The sequence below is a fragment of the Vulpes vulpes genome, chromosome 1 (assembly GCF_048418805.1).
Source record: "Vulpes vulpes isolate BD-2025 chromosome 1, VulVul3, whole genome shotgun sequence".
In the NCBI taxonomy this organism is placed as follows: domain Eukaryota; kingdom Metazoa; phylum Chordata; class Mammalia; order Carnivora; family Canidae; genus Vulpes; species Vulpes vulpes.
This window is the reverse complement of record NC_132780.1, coordinates 196,239,936-196,266,564: the sequence shown is the minus strand read 5'-3', so window position 1 is coordinate 196,266,564 and position 26,629 is coordinate 196,239,936. Positions and strand designations below refer to the sequence as shown.

The 26,629-nt window shown below is 41.7% G+C and overlaps 1 protein-coding gene across 1 annotated transcript in view; it reads right to left on the bottom strand.

Moving 5' to 3' along the window:
* Nucleotides 1-12,847, bottom strand: part of SLC16A10 (solute carrier family 16 member 10) — a 108,963-nt gene extending 96,116 nt beyond the window's left edge. The window contains exon 1 of the mRNA XM_072739031.1: nt 12,376-12,847. Coding sequence (XP_072595132.1) covers nt 12,376-12,712 — 337 coding nt within the window. The 5' untranslated portion in view covers nt 12,713-12,847. The remainder of the gene's footprint in view (nt 1-12,375) is intronic.
* Between the last annotated feature and the right edge of the window lie 13,782 nt (nt 12,848-26,629).

The following is a 26,629-nucleotide window of genomic DNA, read 5'->3' as shown; positions in this document are numbered from 1 at the left end:
GATAGATGAAACAAGATAAAATATAGAGAAAAAGCACAGTAAAACATCCATTATTAGGCTACCTCGTAGCCCTTGCCTAGGCCTCATACTGAAATACCTTTTCTGCTAAATCTGCTGAAGAGTCTACCAATATGTTAAAGCTGAACTCGAAAGCTATCTCCATGAAGCCTTGCCTGATTGGCTCAGAAGTCATTCTGTCTTCCTCTAAAATCCTCTATCTTATTTATACTGCATTTAACATGTATAGCATTTTGCCTTAGAATTATTTATGTAGCATTTTTGGCTTCTCTCATAACCTCTCATGTGTATGTAATAAGTCAAATTTATTCATTTCTTGCATGACCCCTACCACATAGTTTGTGCTCAATAAATGATTTCTATCTTTTTTTGAAATAAAGAAAAGCAAAAAAAATTTTAAGTACACATATACCCCAATAAATTATTAAAGCTATTTTCAATTAAATTGGCTAGGTCGGGAGGAGGCAGGGGCAAGATAACGGCACATAGAATGAGAAGGGCTGCTCTGGCAGACTGATCCTCTGAAGGACGAGGTGTCATGCTGAAGAGTTAGGAAGTCCTTCCAGCCAAGTCTCCAGGTGGTTAATCTCCATCTCTACTTTTAACCTCAAAAGAAGGTCTTGATCAACACCTGTGCTGAGAGCAGAGGCAGGGGAACAAGGGTGTGCCCCACCTGCCAGTTGTGTCAGGTGAGAATCTAAAAACAAGGATAATCTCAGGCCTTCTTGTATTCCTATCTGTGGTAACAAATTTACTCTAACATATTTACTGGTATGTGTCCCCTTGTATTTCCAGGTATCATGTATGATTGCCAGACCATCTTGCATTTCTAAAGGGCTCTAAAACTGGGAAAACACACAGCCCTGAAAGCAATGTAATATAATTGAAAATTAATTTTTAAAAATAGCATTGGCAATTATCAAATTAGCAAATATTAATAAAAATAAAACTTAACATTTATAGGGTTTTCAGGAAGCCAATATATATATTGCTGGCAGTAAATTGGCTGATGTGCTCCAAAGACAATCTGGCAAAGTGTAACAAGTGTTATAAAATTGTTCATACATACTCTTTGAACTAGTAATCTCACTTTTGGACATATACCCCAAGGAAGCAATCCAAGGGAGAAAAAAAAAAACACACACACACACAACAATTTGTTCATAGATGTATATAGATAGGATTCTTGTATTGCATAATACTGACTGCAACTGAAACATCCAGCAAAGGAGGCCTGGTTAGTAACCTAGGATAGACCACTACAGCAGAAAACCACACTTACTGAAAACCTTAAGTAGGTGTAATAGGTGATACAGAAAAATGTACCTTAAAAAGAATGTTCATTGAGAAATTGAAAACAAGAGTAAATATTTACATATAAATCTACAACTCCATATCAGCAATTCTGAAATCCCAACCCTAAGTTTTTTTTAAGATGGTATTAGCACTTACTTGAAAGCAAAATATAATCTGAACTGAGATGAAAATATTTATGGTCTTAATTTGTCTACTTGCTCTGAATACCCATAGACTTCGCTGCCGAAATATCAGTGTATTTACAGGGTGCTGGCTCAGACTCCCCTGTAAGGTGTTTAAAAATAGAGATGTAGGTCATTTACTTTTTAAAATCCAAAAAATCTGAACCTCAAACATATGTGACCCCAAGAGTGTCAGATAAGACATTGTGGCTCTGTACTAATGACATCTATACATAGGCAAGAACATTTTATTATGTATCTGTTATAAATTTAAAGTAAAAGAGTTAAAGTTTGGTATTCCCTGGCTCTCCATTTCTAGTCTATTCCATAATTAACGTTTTTCTCGGAGTTGCAGGAGATAAAACCTAACACGTACAACTAAAACCCCACCTATCTATCATTGATTCCTAAAAAACAACTTATTCTTAGGGCAAGTTTACTATTATAGTCATGAAAGTTAATATTTCTAATGCTAGTGATGAATTATGTTTAATATTAATATGTTTATTATTATAAAGGTAACATTTGTTGAACAGGAAAAACTTAGAAGCCACAGATAAACCAACAGAAAGTAAGAAATCCAAAAACCTGGCACTCAAGGATAACTAGGGAGTTGGGGTTGAGTGTTACATTAGTATTGAATTTGCTGCCAAAATTTGAATGTTACATTAGTATAGAATAACAATAGCAACACTCTGCTCCCATTTGCACTAAAACATCAATTAACTTGTGGAATGTTGTTGTTTAAACAACTATTGACAAATGTGAATCCTTTGAGAGGCTGCCATTTGAAAACTGGAACATGAAGTCAAAACTAATAAAAAGGATAATTAAGCAAGATGAAAGGTTTTTACTATTACAAAGTCACCAGACTAACCCACTCGAGTTGGCATGAATACCAATCTACTCAGAAGAGTAAAGAAATCTCTCTCCATTTAATGAGTAGTGGTTTTTTGCTTTTAAAAAAGCACATCTCAGAATTGGTTTCAGATTCAGTCTAAAAAAAAAAAAAACTATTTAGCAAAAAAAATAAATTAATAGCTGAACAACAGACAAATGCATAAGCTCTAGTCACTGACTCTCTTCCTTATGGGGGAGCAATGTTTCTGACCGACTTTGTTCTCTCTTGATAAATACAGAGGTCTCATAATCCTTGCAAACTCTGATGCACACCTCCAAGGGTAGTTTACCTTTCAAGTGAGAAACTCTAACATCCAGAAGTTAAAGCCATGCTTCTGTATTTATCCACCAGCTAAGATTTTCTCATTTTATTTTTAGTTGCATTATGGAAATAATTAGGACTCCTTTGTTTTTTAAATACAAAATAACAACCTTTGACTCTGCTTTTTTAAACCAAATATGCCTTGGGGCACCTGTTGGTTAAGCTTCTGCCTCTAGGTCAGGTCATGATCCCAGGATCCTAAGATCAAACCCCACATGGGGCTCCATGCTCTCGTGAGCCTGCATCTCCTTATCCCTCTGCCCCTCTCCCCTGCTCAAGCTTCCTCACTCTCTCGCTCTCTCTCTCAAATAAATAAATAAAGTCTTAAAAAAAAAAAAAAAACTAACTAAATATGCCTCTCTGGAACTTCTGATCTGCTCCTCCCAGTGGAGGAAAACTGGGCTGCCTTCTCAGACCTATACACCTTTCTGGACTTAATTTAAGCAGAAACACTGCTTTGCTCCAAGTGTATTATTTCACATCTGTATTTCATATGTATCCCCATAACTAAAAATTAGTGAAACGAAAAAAAGACTTTCAACTTGGAAATAAGGCATGTCATTTCCTCAATTCTTTTAGCTCTAGCTCCTGTAAGCAAGGTAGGGAGTTGTTACTGACGATACCTTAGCAAAGAAAGTATGATCATGCACATTTGGTACATGTACATCTGAAAGCACTGCTTTCCTCCATCATCCAAGTCTCAGAGGGACTGCTCTTGTGTGGGGGTTTGCACAACTCCCCAAGAGTGCTGGAGCCGCTCATTCTGAATCACTGCCAATAAAAACACCACAGTTCATTGGTGGCACCAGGCTAGGCTGGTGCTCAGAGCTGTGGTAAGCCAATTGTTCACATACTGTTTGGGAGTTTGTTTTTGTTAAGGTCTGTTTGTTTAATTTGAATATGAGAGCAGATCTCTAACTGGGTTGTAATAACTCTAAATTGAATTCTATTCCACGGGGATCCCTGGGTGGCTCAGTGGTCTAGCACCTGCCTTCGGTAGGCCCAGGGCGTGATTCTGGAGTCCGGGGTCGAGTCCCACATCAGGCTCCCTGCATGGAGCCTGCTTCTCCCTCTGCGTGTGTCTCTGCCTCTCTCTCTCTCTGTGTGTCTTTTAAAAAAATAAAAAAGAGGGATCCCTGGGTGGTGCAGTGGTTTGGTGCCTGCCTTTGGCCCAGGGCGTGATCCTGGAGACGTGGGATCGAATCCCACATCGGGCTCCCAGTGCATGGAGCCTGCTTCTCCCTCTGCCTGTGTCTCTGCCTCTCTCTCTCTCTCTGTGACTATCATAAATAAATAAATAAATAAATAAATAAATAAATAAATAAATAAATAAATAAATAAAATAAAAAAATAAAAAATAAAAAAGAATTCTATTCCAAAAGCAACTTCCCAGGATTTCTGCTAACTTAGGGAAAAGATACTATTAAGGTTCTAGAAAATATATAGGTAAATAGAAAATAGTTCCAAGGGAGAAAAAAGACAGGGCCCCACATTTCAGGACAACTTTAACATAAGAACAAATTTTTACTGAGCTGAAAAGATGTTCTTAAATTCAACATAATAGATGTAAATACTGGCATCATGTTCCCCAACCCTAAACTATAGTTATAGCACATTGCAAGGCTACTCTAAAAAACAATGTATGAATATGTACGAATGTATGTGAAAGCTCTTAATTATGATAAAGGACTATACAAATTATCACAAAGATAGGTTATCTTTAAGATGCCATTCACAGAATGGTAGATTATAATAGGATGTAATTAGATTCTGTCTTCCACTTTCAAGGTTTTTTTGGTTTGGTTTGGTTTTTAAGTAATCTCTAACCCCAACATGGGGCTCAAACTCACCACTGGCGAGTCACATGCTCTACAGACAGAGCCAGCCAGGCACTCACTCCTTCTTCCACTTTAAACTTAATAACTTATTTGAATCCATGCTACCCCCCAAACATTCCAAGTGCATCAAAAATGTAACAATGGTTGTATAGAATCGTTGTTTTGTTCCTGATTAGGACAAAAGGAATAAAACAGCCATTTCATCAGAATCTTACAAGGATTAACCATACTAGAGAGGAGTGGCACACATAAAGGCACAGAGGCAAAAGATAACAGAAGTTTGGAAAAGTTCAAGGCTTTCAGCGTGGCCAGAACACAGAGAGCAAGAAGGGAGAGAGGTGAGAGGCAAGGCCAATGGGTCAGGCAAGGGCCAAAACTTGAAGGCCTTTGCTGTATGGAGTCTGACGTTTTAATGAGTATCACTGATGTCTTTTAAACAGAAAAATGATAAGGTCCTATGTTTTAGAGAAATCACTCAAGTGTATAACTGAAGACAGGGAGATCGGTTAAAGCATTATGACAATAATTGAGGCCAAAATTAATGAAGGCATGCATCAAGACAGCACTAAAGGAAAGGATTTATGAGGCATTAAGGAGGTAAATGTAAAAGGATTTGGTCTAGTTTAACAAGATGGGAAAAGGGAGAAGTAAGAAATTAAGATGAATTCCAGGTTTTGACTCAAGCAACCGGAGGTGTCAGGCACTGAGAGAATTCAGAAGGAAGGATGTGTTTATTTGCAAGTGAGCTGTTGTTTCTGGTGGTAGAAGATTGGAGTGGCTAAAAAATGCATTCATTTGGGGTATCGTGTGTATCCAAATGGAACTGTCCAGATATAATAAATGTGATTAATGAACATAGAGAAGCAACTTGGAAATAACAACCCCAAATGCCAATACAGTGGCTAAAACCACGGGGCGTGTGAGACACTCAAGGAAGGTAGGAAAAGTGAAGCCAAGTACATGGCCTGGGATGAAGCCTCGAGGATTTGCAATACAGATAAACAAAAATCCATACAAAAAAAAAAAAACAAAAAACAAACACAAATCACAAGAGTACAGGGTACAATTTATTCTAAAAGATACATCAAAACCCCTCCTTGAAGGGACACCTGGGTGGTTCAGCGGCTGGGTGCCTGCCTTCAGCTCAAGTCATGATCCCATCATCCCGGGATCTGGGATCGAGTCCCCCATCGGCTCCCTGCAAGGAGCCTGTTTCTTTCTCTGCCTGTGTCTCTGCCTCTCTCTGTGTGTCTCTCATGAATAAATAAATAAATCTTTTTTAAAAACCCTCCTGAAGTAATTCTGATATGCTTTTATTTTTTATTGATTTCATTCTTTGAGCAGCTAATTTTATTGGTAAAAATTCGATGACAAAACACCACAGGAATACTCATTATTGTATTCGATCAGAATTTATTATATACTACTCACACTGTTCCATATTGCTCTAAATTCAGAAACGTTCTGGAAATGGAGTACAAAATGCTCCCATCACACTCATTTTTTTTTTTAAGATTTTATTTATTTCTTTGATAGAGCACAAGCAGGGGAAGTGGCAGAGGGAGAGGGAGAAGCAGGCTCCCTGCTGAGCAGACACGGGGCTCGGATCCTAGGAGCCTGGGATCCTGATCTGAGCCAAAGACAGACACTTAACCAACTGAGCCACCCAGATGCCCCCATACTCATTTATTATTCCAAAATCCTGGAACCATTTTTGTGATCTAATTATTGTAACAGGCAGTCCTGATGAATTTACATGGAATATAAGGTGGAATGTTTTAAGATGGAGGAGGCATGAAGGAGATTCAAGCATAACAGCCATAGAGTGAGTTCTTAGTTTTCCAACCTCTCTTCCAGTGTAAATAACAGGTATTTTTCCTACAGTAAAAGATGTACTGGACCATGAACCAGATCATCCCTTCACCGTAATCAGCTCAACAAAGCACCATTACTATAAACCTTCCCAGGATATAGACATTATTAGTTGTCCCAGCAGCTTTCTGCACCAAAAACAAACCAACCCTCTTAGCATTAAGGGCAGGCACAGCAGTTCCATTCTGAATTATAATCAACCTCCTATAAGTTTAGGTGTAGCAAAAAAACTGCAGTGTGTAGATACTAGCATAACTGTAAATGTGAGCACTTTTTTAAAAAAAAACCTTCAAGAGCATGAACTGACTTGAAATTTCAGAGGTGCCAGTAGCACTATACTGAGAGATGTTACAAGATACATGGTTCCCTGAATGCTATTGAAAATTCTACTTTGTGATTATAACTGTCTAAAGAGCAATCTAGCAATCTACCTCATACAGGGAAGCAGAGCCGCATTAACGATTGTAGCCAGAGAGCCACCCTTTGGGGACCTTTCTGATAATCTACTTTTCTTGAAAACGACTAAATTTTTAATACTTTGATTTGTACTTTTAAATACCCACGAAAGGAGGATAATGTGCAGTGTTTCCCAAACTTATTTAACCACAGACCTCCACTTTAAAGAAAGGCTATTAAAGAACACATTTTGGGAATTACTGAAAGAGCAAGGGTGTACTTGACCAAGCCTCTAGACCACAAAGACATAGTATCTCCAAAAGGATATCATTACCCTAAATATTGATTCTGAAAATATACTTGTTTTAAATATAGTTTAAAAGTCAAATACCATTAAAATATTTCTTTCTCCAGGAAGAAAGCAAGTAACTAGACCAATACCCTAGTAAGATCCCGGAATGTGCTATGGACACGCAGTCCATAGCACCCTATCTGAGGATACAAGAACGCTTGATTCTTTATCAGTTCCATGAAAGAACTAAAAATGGGCTTTCCAGGGGCACCTGGGTGGCTCAGTGGTTGAGCATCTACCTTTGGCTAGGGCATGATCTTGGGGCCCGGGGATCAAGTCCCATATCAGGCTCCTCGCAGGGAGCCCACTTCTCCTGCTGCCTAGGTCTCTGCCTCTCTCTGTGTGTCTCTTATGCATAAATAAAATCTTTAAAAATAAAGATAAATAAAAATGGGTTTTTCCAATATCCAACACAGTTGTGATTTCTAAGGGAAAATAAGGTTCCAGTTCATTGTAGTAACTGTTTTAGGTTTCCTGAAAGCATCTAATTTACCTGTACACATGTTAACAGGTAAAAGTTTAACAGAAAACCTCAAGTGCAGCTTGCTCACGCTCATGCAGCAGTATGTGTGAGGTACATCTCTGAGTATTATGTCAGTTGGCAGCCAGGATAACATAGTAGGGCTCTGATGCACTCAACATTTTTCATTCATTCTATTGCCTAACATAGTTCAGCTTGCTTCCCCTTTCCAAAGTCTTGAATGCACAAAGTAAAATTTATTATCATAAAGAAAGAGGCCATCAAACTGCCTTTCCCAGCTCCCACCACTCACAGGAATTCCCTTAGAATTTCAGCTTTTAAAAATAAGATTGAGTCCTGATATATTGCAAATGCCTCAGGAAAATATTCTGTTTACTCATTTGTATCCCACAGAATTTCAAAAAAAATCCTTGGGAACTGCTGACCTTGTTTCTTCTCTCAATTACCATCTCCAGTGTCCAGCACAGAGAGTGTCAGAAAACCTTGGTAAACATTTGTAGAATGAATAAGAAGTAAAATTAAGATGTATAAAGTAGGGGCACCTTGGTGACTCAGTGGTTGAGCATCTGTCTTTGGCTTAAGTAGAGATCCCAGGATCCTGGGATCAAAACCATCATCAGGCTCCTGATGGGGGAGGAGCCAGGAACCTGGCTTCTCTCTCTCTGCCTATGTCCCTGCCCCTCTCTCTGTGTCTCTCTCATGAATAAATAAAATCTTTTTTTAAAAAAATGTATAAACTAACCTGTATCTTAGTGTGAATTAATTTCTTTAGAGCCTTTCCTGAGAAATTTTGGGTAGATCATCAATTGCATAGGAAGAGTTAAGATAGCCCTGAAGAGAAGAAAGCCTGAGAAAGGCTCCTTTTCAGTTCTATCTGAAAACATCATCCTACCATGGATCAGTCTGAAGGAACATGGTTCTTCAAAAGAAACCCCAGACTGGGATCCCCGGGTGGCGCAGCGGTTTGGCACCTGCCTTTGGCCCAGGGTGCGATCCTGGAGACCCGGGATCAAATCCCACGTTGGGCTCCCAGTGCTCCCTCTGCCTATGTCTCTGCCTCTCTGTGTGTGTGTGTGTGACTATCATAAACAAAAAATTAAAAAATTAAAAAAAAAAAGAAACCCCAGACTTCTGCTGAATGCCATATGAAATTATCTTGTTTGTTTCTCCATGGCAGTCCCTCTACAAAAATCTATTTCAATGAGACATTAACAATTGGCAATTGTTTATTGACAGCAAAGTAAGATCAAGAAACAGAGACCCTAATCTTTCAGACTTAGAAGAAAATTTTCTGACCCTAGAATTCCTGGTATAGTAATCAATTGCAATGCTTGAATTAATCAACAACATAAAGAACGCCAGATTAGCGGAATGTTATCCAGCCAATGCAAATGATCAATCATTAAACCCAGTTTCTGGAGTCAGATAAACCTGGTGATTGAGTCCTGGCTCCACTGCTTACTCTATAAGACTGAGTTTCCACATATGAAAAGAAAGATATTAAATTAAGCCCATATCATGGGGCTGCAGTAAGGATTAAATAGTGCAGTGCTTTGCACTGGGCCTGGTACATAGTTCTGGAGAAAAGTGAGCCATCAGAAACCTAGATTCACATTCCACCACTATTTGCCTACGTATCTTGGGCTCATCACTAGAAAGCCGCCAATGAAAGCATGAAAACAAAATTAAGTGCTCCTTAGTGCTGGGATTATCAGCCATACATAAGGTAATAGAAAATGGACCAAAACTTTGAAAGATAAAAGCCATAAACAATTCAGATATTTTTTGTCATTGTACTTGAAGCTTGCATATGTTTAATCCAGATGACTCAGCAACTGAATATCAAAAGGAAAAAGCCTGAACAAGAAACCTTCAGGTATTCTCCAATACTTCAGTGCCTGTTGTGGAGGATGGACTTTATGAAACACCCGTGTGTGTGTGTGGGGGGGGGGGGGGTTGGGGGTGTGAGTCTCAGTATTAACTGGCTTAAAGACAATCCTGTTACATTTTTTTCCCCACAGATGAGGTTACATATTTTTTTTTCTTCCTTAGACCTTAAAATTTATCAGCTATAAGCTCTGCATAGCATAGCATCCAAGAAAGGTCACTATTCCATCTAGCTGCTGTTATTCCCACATAAGCAGGCACCCAGAGCACAGGTGGGTTTCCAGTCACCACTTACCCTGAGGTGGGCACCTTTGTGCAAGGCCACAACCTTAACACAGCAGTCGTGCAGAGAAGCACAAAGATCTTCAGTATTTAACTGGCGGACCCATATAACTATTTATACAACATACACCCGCGCATATGCAAACACGACTGAAAGTTGTGGAAGGATTTAACTGAGTAAATGGAGAAGGATATTCACCAAAAGTGAAAATACAGAGCTTCAAAAAAGTTCAAGAGGGCAGGTCTCTGTCCCCTCCTTCACCCTCAGGTGGCTGGGACATTGCAGCCAACAGGAACTCTGGGGATGGAAGGAAGGTAGGCAGAGGCTTCAACACTGTAAAACTCCCATCCCTGGCAAAATTGTCTTTCCCCAGCAGATGCTCATTCACACACACACACACACACACACTCTCTCTCTCTCTCTCTCATAAAATGAAAGAAGAAAAAACCCACAGATAACAAACGACCTACTCACCGGAGTTTGCAAAAACAGGGGTAAACAAAAGACAGTTGTCTTGTTGTTTTAACTGCATTAAAAATTTGTAATCCCAGGCAAGAATAGGCTAAATGCTGAAGCAACCAGTCTTGACATGCTGTCAGTTCTGCCTCTTTGAGCTTTTTACTACCAGATACCTGATGCTCAGATTTAAAAAACGATTTTTGAACAATATCATATATGCGTATCAATCCTGCTTTATGATCCAAAGTTTACCACAGTTGTCTTCCATTACAAATAAATACAGGACGTTACACGTTCAACACTGTGACCTGTGTAACAGTGGTTCAAGAGCTATTTAAGGAACAGAAATTCCAGGTTAAATATGGTATATTATCACATGTGCAAAGAGACAATGTACAAGAACATTCACTGCAGCATTGTTTATATATTAAGTCTGGAAGTAATCTAAATGGTTATTAAAGGGAGAATGCAGTAGTAAAGCTTAATACATTCACACAATGGAAAACCTGAGTAAAAATGTAAAGAATTTAGGTTACCAAGCTCAAAATGAGGTATTATGTGGATAAACTGCAAACAACATGGGGTAGAAGAAAAGCAAGCTGCAGAAGGATCATGTAATACTATTTATATAAGGCTTTAAAACTCCCAACCCGACCTCTGCCTTAGAGGCAGAAGAATTAGAATTTGTTAGAACAGTCTTGCATATTCCTTGTATGCACACTAAAGACCTAAGGAATAGTCCTTCTAAAAATAGGAAATTAAGGTTTAAAAAAAAAAAAAAAAAGGACTATTAATCATATAAAGTTTCCCAAATGGCAGGGTGGAGCCTTATTTAGTAATGGAAATCACTTAGCCCCTTAAGTCCGAAGATGTGTGTTCTATGTCCATTTTGCTACTCACCAAGACACTATTTTACCAAGATTCAGTTTGCTCACCCTAATGGGGTTGGTAACACCTGCCTCGCAGGTGGAAGTGAAATAAGGTATGTAGAAGAGTTACACCAAAGGTCTTGGGCTTGTTTTTTGCCTACCAGTCAAGAGATCAATCACATAAGAACTCTCTACAGGAGGAAAAAAAAAAAAAAAAAGGTTGAATCTGCACTTTTTCATCTAGGCTAGTATATCGTGAAATATGACAAAGAACACGACAGGAAAGGGTAGCCCCTCACCTTCCTCCTCCCCGGCCCCACCTGGCTGCCTCCTAGGTTTCTATACTTAGCACACAGAGCTGCCCCCCACGGCAACGACAAACACGAAACCGAGGCTCTTGCGGTTCCCCTGGCAGCTCCCCCGACCTTGGAGTGGATGTGCCCGTGGCCAGCCCCACTCCCTCCGCCCGCGCCCGCGCCCGCGCCCCTCGCCAGCCCCAACCGCCGCGGCCACGTCGAGCCCGCAAAAGGCACAGCCCGAGGCCGCAGGGTCCGGAAGGTCGCGTCCGTCTGCAAAAACCGGGAGGAGGGTGTAGACGGCGGACCCTGAGCGCTCCTCGGAGTCTGGGCGGCTGGGGCCGCGGCTTGCGCCCGCACTCGCCCAGCCCACGGCGGGCTCCGCGGGCACCGGGCACAGCGGGGGTGGGGGTGGGGGTGGGGGTGGGGTGGGGGGAGGGGGGACCGGGCACAGCGGGGCCCCGGGCGGCAGGCTCCTCTGCACCGGGACCCCGCGGGGACCCTCCGAGGGGCACAGCCCGCGCCCCTTGCACACAGGGACCCTTGCACGCGGGGACCCTCCGAGGGGCACAACCTGCCCCCGCCCCTCGCGATCCTCCGAGGGCACAGCCCGCACCCTGCACGCGGGGACCCTCCGAGGGGCACAGCCCGCGCCCCTTGCACGCGGGGACCCTTGCACGCGGGGACCCTTGCACGCGGGGACCCTTGCACGCGGGGACCCTCCGAGGGGCACAACCCGCCCCCGCCCCCTGCACGCGGGGACCCTCCGAGGGGCACAGCACCCCCTCGCCCCCGCCCCCGGGACCCTCCGAGGGGCACAGCCCCGCCCCGCCCCGCCCCGCCCCGCCCCGCCCCCGGGATGCGCGCCGAGGCCCCGCGCCCGCCCTCCCCGGCTCCCGGCGGGCGCGGCGGGCTCCCGCTCACCTGTCTTGAAGACCATCTTGTCGTCGTCCTTGGTCACGAAGGTCTTGAGCATGGCCACGAAGAGCACCCCGCAGGCGTTCTGGATGCCGAACACCGACCCGTTGCACCACATGGCGGCCAGCATCACCAGCCAGCCCCAGCCGCCCTCGGGAGGCTGCGGGGGCTCCGCGCCCGCCGGCCCCGCCAGCTCCACCTCCGCCCTCTCCCCCGCCGCCTCGGGGCGGTCCGCGGGTCCCGGGCAGGGCAGCGGAGCGGCGCCCCCCGGGGTGGCGGGGCCCGGCGGCTGCGCCTCGCTCGTGCCCCGCGCGGCGGCGGGCTCCTCGGGGAAGGGCACCATGGCCCCGGGCGGACCCCGGGCGCCGGGGGAGCGCGGCGGCGGCGAGTTCCCGGGGAGGCCGGGGAGGCCGGGGCGCGGGCGGCGGCGGCGGCGGCGGCGGCGGCGGCGGGGGGCACCTCGGAGCTCGCGACGAGGCCTCGGTCCGCAGCCCCGCACCCGCCACTGCGGCTCGGCCCGCGGGCCGCCTCTTAAGGACGCCCCCAGCCCGGGCCCGGGGGCGTGGCCGGGGCGGGACGCGCCCCACACTCTCCCCTGATTGGGCTTCGGGGCGGCGGGGGCGGGGCCAGCCGCGGGGAGCCGCCGGGCCCCAGGTGCCCGCGGGGGGCGGCCGAGCGCGCGCCTGCGGCAGGGCCGCGTCCTGCTCCCCGCGGGGCCGCGAGGTGGGGTCCCCGGGCCTCCCGGGGCTCACGGAAGGGGCCGGGCCCTCGCGGTGCAGCCTGGCTGCGCCCCCACGCCGCAGGACGCGGCCCCCTGCAGCCTCAGCTCGCGGACAGCTGCCTCTTTGTTTTTTTGTTTTGCTCTTCGGCAGTCACCTCCTACCACTAATCACAATATGCAGGCTCCGCAATGCCACCTGCTCACTTAAAAGAAAGAAGACGACTTACTTCATCTCTCCTGCTTGCATACCCGATTCCCTATCAGTACCTGGCGCATTAAAGACGCCCATGCGGCAAGGGGCGGACCTATGTAATACCTAAGCTTTCAAGTGACATTTTTGGCAACACAGCTGGAAAAGTACTTTTGCACGACAGCACAGGTGTTTGCACTTTAGACAAACCCCCGCACGTAAAGTCTGCCTCCCTGAAGCGTGGAGCAGCAATGTATGTGAAAGGGAGGAAGAAGAGCCATGCAATCTTGAGCACACTTCTTAATTGCTCAGTTAGATTCTTCACCTCAAAGTCAAAATATACTAGTTATTTTATGTGCCCACTACTACGGTGGGGCACATAGATGAGTGTGATTGGTCGTATTTCTTCCTCTACCCCTTAGTAAACTAGTGGGAGAAAATCCTGGGATAGGATAGGAGGCTCAGAGGATGAATGTTATGCATGCACAACAAAGAGAAGTGGGATGGAGCCATACAATTCTCTTCAAAACACTACAGAAGAGCTGTCGCAAGTCACCGCGGAGCTCAGCCCTGAATCAAACAGGGAACTTGAGTGGGCAAGGATAGAGGAAGAGTGTTCTAGGTAGAGAAAATCACCTAAGCTGTGGAAAGCAGGGCGTGCTTGGAGAACAGGGGACATAGCGCAGATATAATGTGTCTGAGGGAGGGGTAGGAATCATAGACCAAGGGACGCCTAAGTGGCTCAGCGGTTGGGTGTCTGCCTTCAGCTCAGGTCATGATCCCAGAGTTCCCCCGATGATGTCCCACATGGGGCTCCCTGCAGAGCCTGCTTCTCCCTCTACCTGTGTCTCTGCCTCTCTCTGTCTCTCTCATGAATAAATAATTACATAAATAAATAAATAAATCTTAAAAAAAAAAAAAGAGTCAGAGTCATAGACCAAGATTAGTCATACAAGTGCACAAGGATGTTAATCCAGCATTGTTGGAAATAAGGGAAAAGGGGAAGCAAAGATATGTATCAGTGGCTGGTTGATTAAATACATTCTACATCATCTCTAGAAGTTATGTTGTTTACCTCCAGCGACTTTGAAAGTTATTATCCACAACATTTTATTTAGCAAAGAAAACACATCATTTAAAAAAGGTATGGTTTATAACACAAAATATAAAATAAATATCCATGAGTCAATAGTGATATAAGTAAATGATTAAGTATATTAAGTCTTCCTCTCAAAACCTATAATCCCAGTCTAATCATTAAAAAAAAAAAGAGGGCAGCCCCGGTGGCGCAGCGGTTTAGCGCCCCTGCAGCCCGGGGTGTGATCCTGGAGACCTGGGATCGAGTCCCACATCAGGCTCTCTGCATGGAGCCTGCTTCTCCCTCTGCCCACCCCCTCTGTGTGTGTCTCAATAAATAAATAAAAAATCTTTAAAAATAAAAAAATAAAAAAATAAAAAAAAATAAAAAAAGAATTAGGGGCACCTGGGTGGCTCAGTCGGTTAAGCCTCAGACTCTTGATTTCAGCTCAGATTAGGATCTCAAAGTTGTGATATTGAGCCCCTGATCAGGTTCTGTGCTGGGTGTGCAGCCTGCTTAAGATTCTCTCTCTGCCCCTACCCCTGTTCATGCAGGCACAAGCTCATTCTCTCTTTAAAAAAAAAATAAAAATTAGGGACTCCTAGGTGGCTTAGTTGGTTAAGAGTCTGACTTGGGCTCAGGTCATGATCTTGGGGTCCTGGGATGGAGCTCCACCAGGGCCCCTGTCAGACTCTGAGCTCAGCAGGAAGTCTGCTTCTCCCTCTCCCTATGCCCCTCCCACTGCTCTTGCTCACACATCCTCTCTCTCAAATAAATAAATAAAATATTTTTTTAAAAATTAGACAAATCCCAATTGAGGGACATTCTACAAAATGCCAGACCAGTACTTCTTAATACTGTTGAGGTCATTAAAAACAAGGAATGTCTCAGAAACTGTCAAATCCAAGAGAAAATGAAGGCAGTGTGACAACTAAATGAAATGGGGCATCCTAGACAGGATCCCAGAACAGAAAAAGGTTAGTAGGTAAAACTAAGGATATCTGAATAAAATAAAACAAATTATTAATATGGGCTCATTAATTGTAACAAATGTGGAATAGAAATTAAGATGTTAATAATAGGAGAAACTGGGTGAAGAGGTATGGGAACTCTATTATCTTTGCAATTTTTCTATGAATCTAAAATATTCAGTAGGGAAAAGACAATATCTTTAATAAATGGTGTTAGGAAAACCGAACGGTTACATACAAAAGAATAAAACTGGGCCACTATCTTACACCATATACAAAAATAAGTTCAGAATGGATTTAAGATTCAAATATAAGACCTAAAATCATTAAACTCTTAGAAGAAAATATAGGCAGTAAGCTCGTTGACATTGGTTTTAGCTATTTTTTTGGACTAGTCTCTTTAGGCAAGGCAACAAAAGCTGAAATAAACAAACTGAATTACATCAAATAAAAACCTTTTGCACAGCAAAATAAATCATCAACAGAATGAAAAGGCAAACCTGCTGAGTGGAACAAGATATTTGCAAGTCATATATTCATGAAGGGGCTAATATAAAGAATTTATACAAGTTAATATAAAAAAAAACCCAAACGACCCAATTTAAAAATGGGCAGAGGACTTGAATATACATTTTTCCAATGAAGATATGCAGATGGCCAACAGACACATGAAAACATGGTCAAAATCACTAATCAAGGAAATGCAAGTCAAAACCGCAATGAGATATCATCTCACACCCGTCAAAATGGCTAAAATCAACAACACAGGAAACAACAGGTGTTGGCAAGGATGTTGAGAAAAAGGAACCCTGGTGCACTGTTGGTGGAAATGTAAATTGGTGCAGCCACTGTGGAAAATGGTATGGAGGTTCCTCAAAAAAAATTAAAAATAGAACCACCATATAATCTAGCGATTCCACTTCTAAGTATTTATCAAAGAAAACAAAAATATTCAAAGAGATAGATGTATATATATGCATCCCCATGTAATGCGGCATTATTTACAATAGCCAAGATATGGAAGCAACCTAAGCGTCCATCAGTAGACGATCGGATTACTAAGATGCCATATGTGTGCGCATGTGTGTGTGTGTATAGTATATAATGGAATATTATATACATGAAGTATATGGTGGAATATTACTCAACCATGAAAAAGAATGAATCTTGCAATCTGCAACCACATAAATGGACCTAGAGAGTATTATGCTAAGTGAAATAAGTCATACAGAGGAAGAAAATACTGTATTATTTCATTTATCTGTGGAAACTAAAAAAACAAACAAACAGACAAAACAGAAACACTCATAGACAGGAGAATCATACTGTTAATTACCAGAGTGGGGAGCAGTTGGGAGCTGGAGAATGGGTGAAATAGATGAAGGGGGATAAAGGGGGATAAAAAGGTGCAAACTTCCAGTTATACCCATAAGGATGTAATGTACAGCATAGGGAATATAGTCAATAATATTATAATAGCTGTATGGTGACAGATGGTAACAAGACCTAGGGTGGAGGTCATTCCTAATGTTGAATAATATTCAATCACTATAAAGCACACCTGAAACCAATAGAATATTGTATGTCAATTATATTTCAATTAAAAAATTAATCTGAGGGACGCCTGGGTGGCTCAGCGGTTGAGCATCATGCCTGACACAGGCAGAGGGAGAAGCAGGCTCCCTTCAGGGAGCACGATGGGGACTCGATCCTAGGACCCCGGATCACACCCTGAGCCGAAGGCAGACGCTCAACTGCTGAGCCGCCCGGGCATCCCTCCATGCTCTTTGATAAAGATAATCTGGACCCTCAATTGGAAGGAGTTTTCTGGGTTGAAATCTTACTATTAAATCTGGCAAGTTTGTGCTTGGCGTGTTGTTTTTCTATATCAAAGGGGGAAATTTGAATCAGACTTTCTTGTCTGAATGTTTTTTACAGGAAAGTTTTTACTTATAAATGCAAATACGCTGCTGACTGAAGCAAACACTTGGGTGGGAAGAGAAACTACGTTCTAGTTCCACGTGGACACCTGCCACTAACTTCCATCTCGTTATTGGATTGACCTCTTGCTTCACCTTCTCCATCTGAAAATATGGAACTGTTTCTATATAACTACCTCCCGATAATGGTATGTTCCTTAATGAGTTTCTATTTAGTAAGCACTTTGTGATCTTGAGATAAAAGGATTTATAAAGTGTGAAACACTATAATTGTTCTTTAACTCTAAATGCCAGCAGTAACTTCACGGGTAGGCCTTTTCATCTGTAGTTTATGTTGAACTTATTATTTATAAACTAACTATTAAAATATCCTTACTTGACTCCTCACTCCTTTCAGAAATGTTATTCTTTCCTGTTTAGGGGGGGGTCTCATTTTTTAGCTAAGAATTAACACTTTCACTCTCCAAGAAATGTTCTCCATCTAGTCCAGTTCAGCATAAAAGCTCCTTAAACATCTGAGTTGAATTGAATATGCTAAATACTAAAGTACCGGGATCCCTGGGTGGCGCAGCGGTTTAGCGCCTGCCTTTGGCCCAGGGCGCGATCCTGGAGACTCAGGATCGAATCCCACGTCGGGCTCCCAGTGCATGGGGCCTGCTTCTCCCTCTGCCTGTGTCTCTGCCTCTCTCTCTCTCTCTCTCTCTCTCTCTGTGTGACTATCATAAATAAAAAAAAAAAAAAATTTTAAATACTATACTACTAAATCATGTAGTCGCGGATTTCCAGGGATGCAGTATGTAATCCAGTACATAATACCTGTTCTGATGTCATTTCAATTACTGTTTTAAATCTAGTGGCTAACAGTAGCTTTGGCCTGCCCTAGTGGTTATGGACAAATTCTAACACATAATCTTTCCATGTCTCTATTCTCCAAATCACACATAGGAATAGTACTACGGTGGTGATTATTTGGTAGGAAGTAGGGAGTATTGGGTAGGAAGTTAGTAACTGATATCATCAAATTTAAACACACATATACACATATGTGACCTAGAAATCTTTTTTGTGAATGCTTTGATTAAAAACACGTGCACAGAGATTCTTCAACACTGACTTGAATAAATGACAAAGGAGGACTTTGTTGCTTAAAACTGAACTCTATAAATGATACTGAATTAACTCTCTGACCTCCACTTCCTCATATCTTTCAAAAATCCTCTCAATCTGCTCCTCCCCTAGAATCCCCCTTATCTTGCCAAATACAGGCTAATTAAATCAAGACTCCTCCTTCATATACCTCTCCCCTAGGTAGGGGCCCAGGGCAGGCCGCAGGGCAAATGTACCCCCAGGACATATTGATTATTTTGAATTGAAGCTACTCAGAAAACAATGGCACAAGCACACTTGGACTCTCCTGTCTCCCTGAAAGCAGGAAATAAATCTCCCATATGAAAAATACCCTCCCTATACTAAGAAGTAAAAAAAGAAAGAAAAGAAAAAAAAAGAAAAGAAAAGAGAAGAAAAGAAAAGGAAAGGAAAGAAGAAAAGAAAAAAGAAAAGAAAAGAAAAGAAAAGAAAAGAAAAGAAAAGAAAAGAAAAGAAAAGAAAAGAAAAGAAAAATCATTATCTCCAGAGGTAGGGACTTTAAAGTTGAGAAGCCGTAAAAGAAAACTTGTTTGGTAGCCCGGGTTGCTCAGCAGTTTAGTGCTGCCTTCGGCCCAGGGTGTGATCCTGGGGTCCTGGGATCAGGTCCCACGTCGGAGTCCCTGCATGGAGCCTGCTTCTCCCTCTGCCTCTCTCTGTGTCTCTCATAAATAAATAAATAAATGTCTTTTTAAAAAAAAGAAAGAAAACTTGTTACTTTTTACTAACATACTACTTCAACTCAAATTCCACTTAGAATTCCTTTCTAATTAAAAATCCCAAACACCTGTTTTCCTTATCCCATAGATTCCTCACAAATTTATTGTCTCTTTGTCGAAAATATATAACAATTGCCTGCCTTGGTCATTTCTGTAGGTCTCACTTTCATTACCAGGCCTCCATGTGCACAGAATAAACCTTTGCCTTTTTGCTCCTGTTAATCTGTCTCCTGTCAATTGAATTCTTACTCCAGCTAGAAGAACTGGAAGGGTAGAGAAAGAATTCTCCCTCCCGTACACCTTGTTCCCCCAAATACAATCCTGCCAATTCCAGCCCCAGAACGTCTACTGACTGGCCTCCTCCACTCCATCCAGCTGCTGGTTCCCTAACGATTCCTCATCATTTCACATGGCCACCAAAGTGACCTCCTAACTAGTCTTGCTACCAAAATCTCTGCCTCCACCAATTCATCCTCTTCCCTATCTCTGCCCAAACTCTGTTCTTTAGGCTTAAGACCAGCTCCTTGTTGAAAGAACAGGTATAAACACCTCTGTGCCTGACACCCTGCAGACCCTGCTTTTGACATGACTTCATTTCCCCTTTTCTGAATGGTGACATCTTACTCAACATTCAAGGCTTGACTCCAAAATGGAAGTCACGTCCGGGAAGCCTTTAGCAATTCAGTGGTTTTCAGTCTCCTTCACTAGACTAAGAATTTTCAGACAAGTCAAATCAGCTCATGAAGCTTTGACCTACAGCACCAAGCACAACATAGGTGCACAACAAATATTTGTCGAGCCAAATTGAACAGAATTCCAAAAAAAATTTTAAAGATTCACAAAGCATGAAATTGAGAACATCAAGTCTGGTCCCATATTTTCAGGTGGAAATTTTTCAACATTTTTTAAACAACATGGGTTTGTTTCCTAATTATAAAAGTAATACATGCTCATTATAGCAAATGCCATAAAAAAAAAAAACAGGAAATCAAGATAATTTATTATTGTACCACTCAAATAACCTCTCTAAACTTTTAATTTTTTTATAATTTGTGTACTTACAGGAGATAGTTTTATAAATTCCTTTGTAGCCTATTTCCTCCATAAAATATAGGTTTGATATAACCAAAAAAATTTAAATGACTCTTAACCCTTAATGAAAATTACTGGGCAGCCCCAGTGGCCCAGCTGTTTAGCGCCGCCTTCAGCCCAGGGTGTGATCCTGGTGACCCAGGATCAAGTCCCACGTCAGATTCCCTGCGTGGAGCCTGCTTCTCCCTCTGCCTGTGTCTCTGCCTCTCTCTGTGTGTCTCTCATGAATAAATAAAAAATCTTAAAAAGAAAAGAAAATTACTGTATCCAAAATGATGAGTGAAACATAAAAAAGCCTGTTATGAGGTGATGATGCCCAATGGGCAGCCAGAGTCACTTACTAAATAGGGGATCTTACTATATGTGACTCAGATTTGTACGTCAGCAAAGCTATTACCACATCTTAAAATTTTTCAGCATTGCTCACAAAGCCTCAGATCTACTATATGTCCTTCTAGTTTATTTTCTGTGCATTTTTAAGTAAAATCAGAATCACAGCATTGTGGACTAAATTGTGCCCCTCAAAATTCGTATGTTGAAACTCTAAACCCCAAAACCTTAGAATATGACTGTATTTGGAGATAGGATCTATAAAAAGGAAATTAAGTTAGAATGAGTTCATTAGAGTAGGCCCTAATATAACTTAACTGGTGTTTTCTTCTTTTTTTATATATAAAAGAAGAAAAGGCTCTTCTCTATTTAAGGTAGAATTTTTATTTTTAAGATTTTATTTATTTATTTGAGAGAGAGAGAGAGCATGAGCAGGATGGGAGGGGGAGGAGAAGAGGAAGACGGAGAGGAAGAAGCAGCTTCCCCCCTGAACGGGGAGCCCAACTCAGAGCTTAACCCCAGGACCCTGAGATCATGACCTGAGCCAAAGGCAGTTGCTTAATCAGCTGAGCCACCCAGGTGCTCCTCTTTGTTGTTGTTGTTTTAAAGGATTTATTTATTTATTTACTTTAGAGCACTCAAATGGGAGGGACAGAGGGACGGGGAGAGAGACAAACGCAAGCAGACTACCCACTGAGGGCAGAGCCTGATGTGGGGCTCCATCTCACAACCCTGAGACCCAAGTGTTAGATGTTTAAGCGACTGGGACACCCAGGTGTCCCTAACTGGTGTTTTTCTAAGAAGATATTAAGACATACAATGAGAGACACCAGGAAAGGGCCATGTGAAGACAGAGGAGGAAGGAACCATTTTGAGCCAAAAAGAATGGCCTCAGAAGAAACCAAACCTGCTGACATCTCGATCCTGGACTTCTAGCTTCCAGAGCTGTGAGAAAGTTTTGTGTTGTTTGGGCACCTGAGATTGTGATATTTCATTATGGAACTCCTAGTAAACTAAAATACATCATAAAAGCACAATTTTATGTCTTGCATTTTCTCCATTTAACCCTCATATCACAAATAATTTCCTATGTTATTAAATATTCTTTGGTCACCTGGGTGGCCTATTTAGTTGAGTGTCTGACTCTTGGCTTCAGCTCAGGTTGTGATCTTGGGGTTGTGAGATGGAGTCCCAAGTTGGGCTCCCAGCTTAGCATGGAGTCTGCTTGAGATTCTTTCTCCCACTCCTGCTTGTGCTTGCTCGCTCGCTCTCTTTCTCTCTCTCTCCAAAATAAGTAAATAAATCTTTAAAAAATATTCCTCAATAATACAATGTTTGGTGTCTATGAAGTGTTCTACTATAGAGATGGACCATAATTTACTTAGTCATTTCCTATCACTGCATATATCAGTTATTTCAGGTTTTCACTATGATAAATAATATTGCAATAAACATCCTGGCACACAAACCCTTGTCTACGTCTCTGATAATTTTGTAGGATAGAGTTCTAGATGTGGGATTACTGACAAAAACAAAAACAAAACAAAACCATGAATACTTTAAGGCTCTCAATACATTGCTAAATTTTAAAGCAACTTTATCAATTTATACTCCCACCATTTAGAATGACCATGTTAGGGGTGCCTGGCTGGCTCAGTTGGTGGAGCATGCAATTCTTGATCTCAGGGTTGTGAACTCGATCCCCACATTGGGTGTAGAGGTTACTTAAAATCTTTTTATAAAAATAGAGGGAATACCCAGATTAATGTATCTCAGGAAGTATTAAATAATACGATTACTTTTAAATCCTGCCAAGTTAGGATTAAAATGAAATCTCAGTGTTAGTTTATTTTCCAGATCTGCAGTTATAAGTGAGAAAGATCAAATTTATTAACCACTTCTATATCCTTTTTAATAAATCATCTCTAGTTATTCTCCACATTTTCCAACAGGGAAATTTATATTTCTTATTGACATTTATGGATATTTCTCCATATAGGTCCCATGTATTTCTTGCTAGGGTTAGTCCCAGACATTTCATTTGCATGTTGTGTTCCTGTTCTTGTGAATGAATTTTTTCCATGAGAACTTCTAAATGGTTATTGCTAATAGGCTAAAAGGCAATTACATTTTTATATAGTTATCTGATCCCACCGCTCTATTACGTTTTTGAGAAATCTGGAGACATTTAAATATAGTGCTTCAATTAGAATGAAATGGCTGTTTTTACTTTGGTCTAACTTTGACAGTAAAGCAAGCTCCACTAGATTAAGATAATACAAGCCTAATAAAAAACTTTTATCACTTCACAGCATGTGTTAGATCCTAATTCTACAATCTAAATGGATAAGTTTGAATGATGTGTATATATTCACGCAGTTTACATTTCTAGTTGAAAATAACTTCAACATTTTCTTTTTTTCTAATGCAACAATTTTTAACAAAACGACTTGTCTTCAAATACTTGGTTCTTAAACAAAGTACCTCTAAAAGCAAAATATTGTGCATCGGTGTTTATACTGTTGACTGTTCCTTTGGCCTTCTCAAACTCTGTGCTGTGGTGTTCTGTAGGGCAGGGCAGAGACTGGCCTGGGGCTTGCTGGACACTGCTCAGGCTAAGTCTGATCACCAGCACCCTGCTGGGTGCAGTGTGGGTCCAGAGTCTGGTCTTCAGCTCTTTATGTTCCAGAATTCAATTATTTCCCCTCACCAGGGTCATTTATCTTCTGGAGAGTGACTCAATCAAAGTAAATCCATAATAAAACTAATTAAGAACCTGGGATATAGTTTTAAAATGTAATTTCATATACTTTCAGGCCAACTTGAATATTCTTATGGGTTGTACAGTGCCTTGTTTTCCCAGAGGGAAGAATATGCATCACAAAACCTATTACCACCAAGATGCTATTAGGGTTTCCTAAGCCAGGTTAAGAAGGTTAAATAATTCTCAGAGAAAGTGTGTTTAAACCTATGCTACCCTGATGCCCCCCCTAATTTCACTATAGAGGACACAGGATATTATGGCAAGAACATTTGGAATCAGAAAATGAACTTCTTTCACTTTACTGTGTGTCTGACCTCGTTCCAGTCACTTTCTTTCAAGAGCCTATCTGCAGGTCAGTGCAGGAGACCCAAACACAATTCCTCAGCATCTAACCCCAATCCACCTACCCCACACCCTCCATCCTTCCAGCATGATGGCATTACCTAAGCCATATTTTAGTATCAAGCATATTTTACCTCAAGCATATTTTAGTATCATTTAAGATATTTGAAGGGAGCCCTCCTTTCTTTCTTTTTCTTTCTTTCTTTCTTCTTTCTCTTTCTTCTTCCTCTTAGAAAGTGGGATCTAGAGAGATTTTGAGGAATGGAAACCCATTCTTTAGTAGCATTATCTTTGTAAATATTCTGGAATGAGAATGTGTGCACTTTAGATGCTAAATCAGCTTCATTGCAGAGGATAACATTGTCTAACTCTATCCTAAATTTTAGGAGTGTGCCCTATGGCCTGTGGCTCTCCCTGCCTTGTCCATCTATACCTAGTGTCCCCAAAGTATGGCTGCTCAACAAAAATCTCTTGAGTTCAGCATCCTACCTTTAGCACAGACCCTGCTAATGTTTGTCGAAGTGTACTTAGCACAATTAAATTTATTGTCATGAGAAGAAAAAAATGTATTTGATAATTTAGATTTGATAACAATAATCCCTGTCCATGTGGTACAGTGGAATTCAAGAGAGTTTTGGAGGAAGAGATTTGAACTCAAGTTCAGGCTCGGCCTCTCCAGAGCTGCCAACCTAAGGTCCCAGGACAGCTGAGATGGAGTGGGATGATAACCTCTGTGCCCTGTGCCTCACTGTGGCACTGTGGAGAGGCTGATGTCATTATTGTTGCTGGAAGAATGTCCTCAGTTACAATTATTTATTGAAACTTTGAATTCCTGGGATCATACAGTATTACCTCTAAAGAAGGGATTCTATGATTTTGCTCAACTTCCTGCTTAAAGTAAGAATCTCTTCTAAGCATCATAGTGAAACCAAAGAGGCTGCAATGTGCAAGAAGTATTGTCCACGAATATAAAAATCCTCAAGTTGTCATGGAATCACAAATGATGTTTAACAACACGCCTCTCCTCAGCTTCTGAGGATCTGTTCGTGTCATGGTCTCTAAACAGAGACTGCTTGCTTGGGTTTAGGGTGTGGGGTAGCATCGTGGAAACTTACTCTCCCAAACCACCATGGAGGTAAAGCCCTAAGGAATACCTTTTGCAGACACAGGGAAACCTATAACACCAAGCAGAAGGAACCTCAGGAATCATGAATTCCCATGTTTTTAAAACAATATTTACTATATTTTAATCCACAGTTAGAAACACATCTGATGTCATAACCCAATGTGCACATACACACAGACATTGGAACAAAGGCTTAACAAAACAATATTTATCTTACAAATCACGTTCTAATCTATTTTATTTCATTAAAAAAAAACTGGCTAATCTTAAAACTGAACATCCAGTTATTTTACCAGCAAATGGCTTTACTCAGGGAGAGCAGAGAATTGCAATTTGGGAGTCAGGAGGAATGGCAAAACAGTAGGCAAGTCTAGAAAACAAAGAAGAGCAACAGTCTTTTAAAGAGGAAAGGGGGAAAGGGGAGAGTTGCTATGAACAAAGAGGCCATCTGGGTAAACTGGCTTTTCATTGGCTGAGTTGTGACAGTCTCTCATTGGCTGGGCTGTTTCCAGGCAAGGGGAAAAAGCTTCCTCTTCCTCCTGGGGCAGTCGACTATGGGCTCCTTCCTCTTGGACATGCAAGGGGCTGAGGAGGAATGGTAAGGCGCGGGAGCTTCTCCTGCTCCATTTTAAATGAGGTTGTCCTTTATTGATTTTCATGAGTTGCTGGCGAAAATCCTAAATTGGTATTTGCAGCCTACTAATGAATTTGGATTTGAAGTTTGAGAAACACTCCAATCCAATCCAATGCTCTCATCTTCTAAGTGAAAAAACTGATGCTGGGAAAGAGGAAATGGCTGTGTTTTGACTGCTCCGTGAATACAAATACGTCAGTGCCTGAGAGTGACAAGACTCTAGGCCTTCTGATCCTCATCCTGGCCTTCCCTCAGAACTTCCTAAGACTTCTCTTGCCTTCATGTATAGAGACAAAATTCTTTCTATTTTAAGAGCTATCTAAGCTTAAAATAAAGCTAGATAAAATTCAAAATTCAGTCTCTCATTCTCTTTCGTAACAGTTCAAATGCCCAATAACTCTATGGGACTATTTATTTATTTTATTTATTTATTTTTTAATAAATTAATTTTTTATTGGTGTTCAATTTACCAACATACAGAATAACACCCAGTGCTCATCCCGTCAAGTGTCCCCCTCTCTGTGGGACTATTTAGACCCTCATATTGGACAGCACAGAAATAGAATATTTCCATCATAACAGAAAGTTCTGTTGGACAGCACTGATCTAATGAGCAAGGTAATAAAGAGAACGCCTCCACTCAGATGCATTCAATCAGTCCTGGGCATTCCTGTTCAAATGAAGCACAAAGACAAAAAAGACAAATCAGAAAAAGATAACCACGAAGCTAAAAAACATCATTTGACAAATAATTCAAAAGATCAGATTTAGTCTGGAGAAGATGAAAACACACTGTAAATGTGAAGATTATCTTCAAGTATCAAAGGACTGTCATATGGAGAAAGAATTAGTATTATTCAGTGATTTAAGGAATAGAATTAAACCCATGGGTCAGAGTTAGAGGGTAAAAGATTCTGGTTCAACATAAGGAGGAACTTCTTGCATGACAGAGCTATCCAAAGGCAGAATGGACAGCCTCATAGGGGAGTGAGCTCAACAGTCTGAGAATGTTCAAGCAAAGCCTGAACATTTGCCTGCCATATAAATACTTAAAAAAAAAAAAAATTGGGACACCTGGTGGCTCAGCGGTTGAGCGTCTGCCTTTGGCTCAGGGCATGATCCTGGGGTCCTGGGATGGAGTCCTACATTGGGCTCCTTGTGGAGAGCCTGCTTCTCCCTTTGCCTGTGTCTCTGCCTCTCTCAGTGTGTG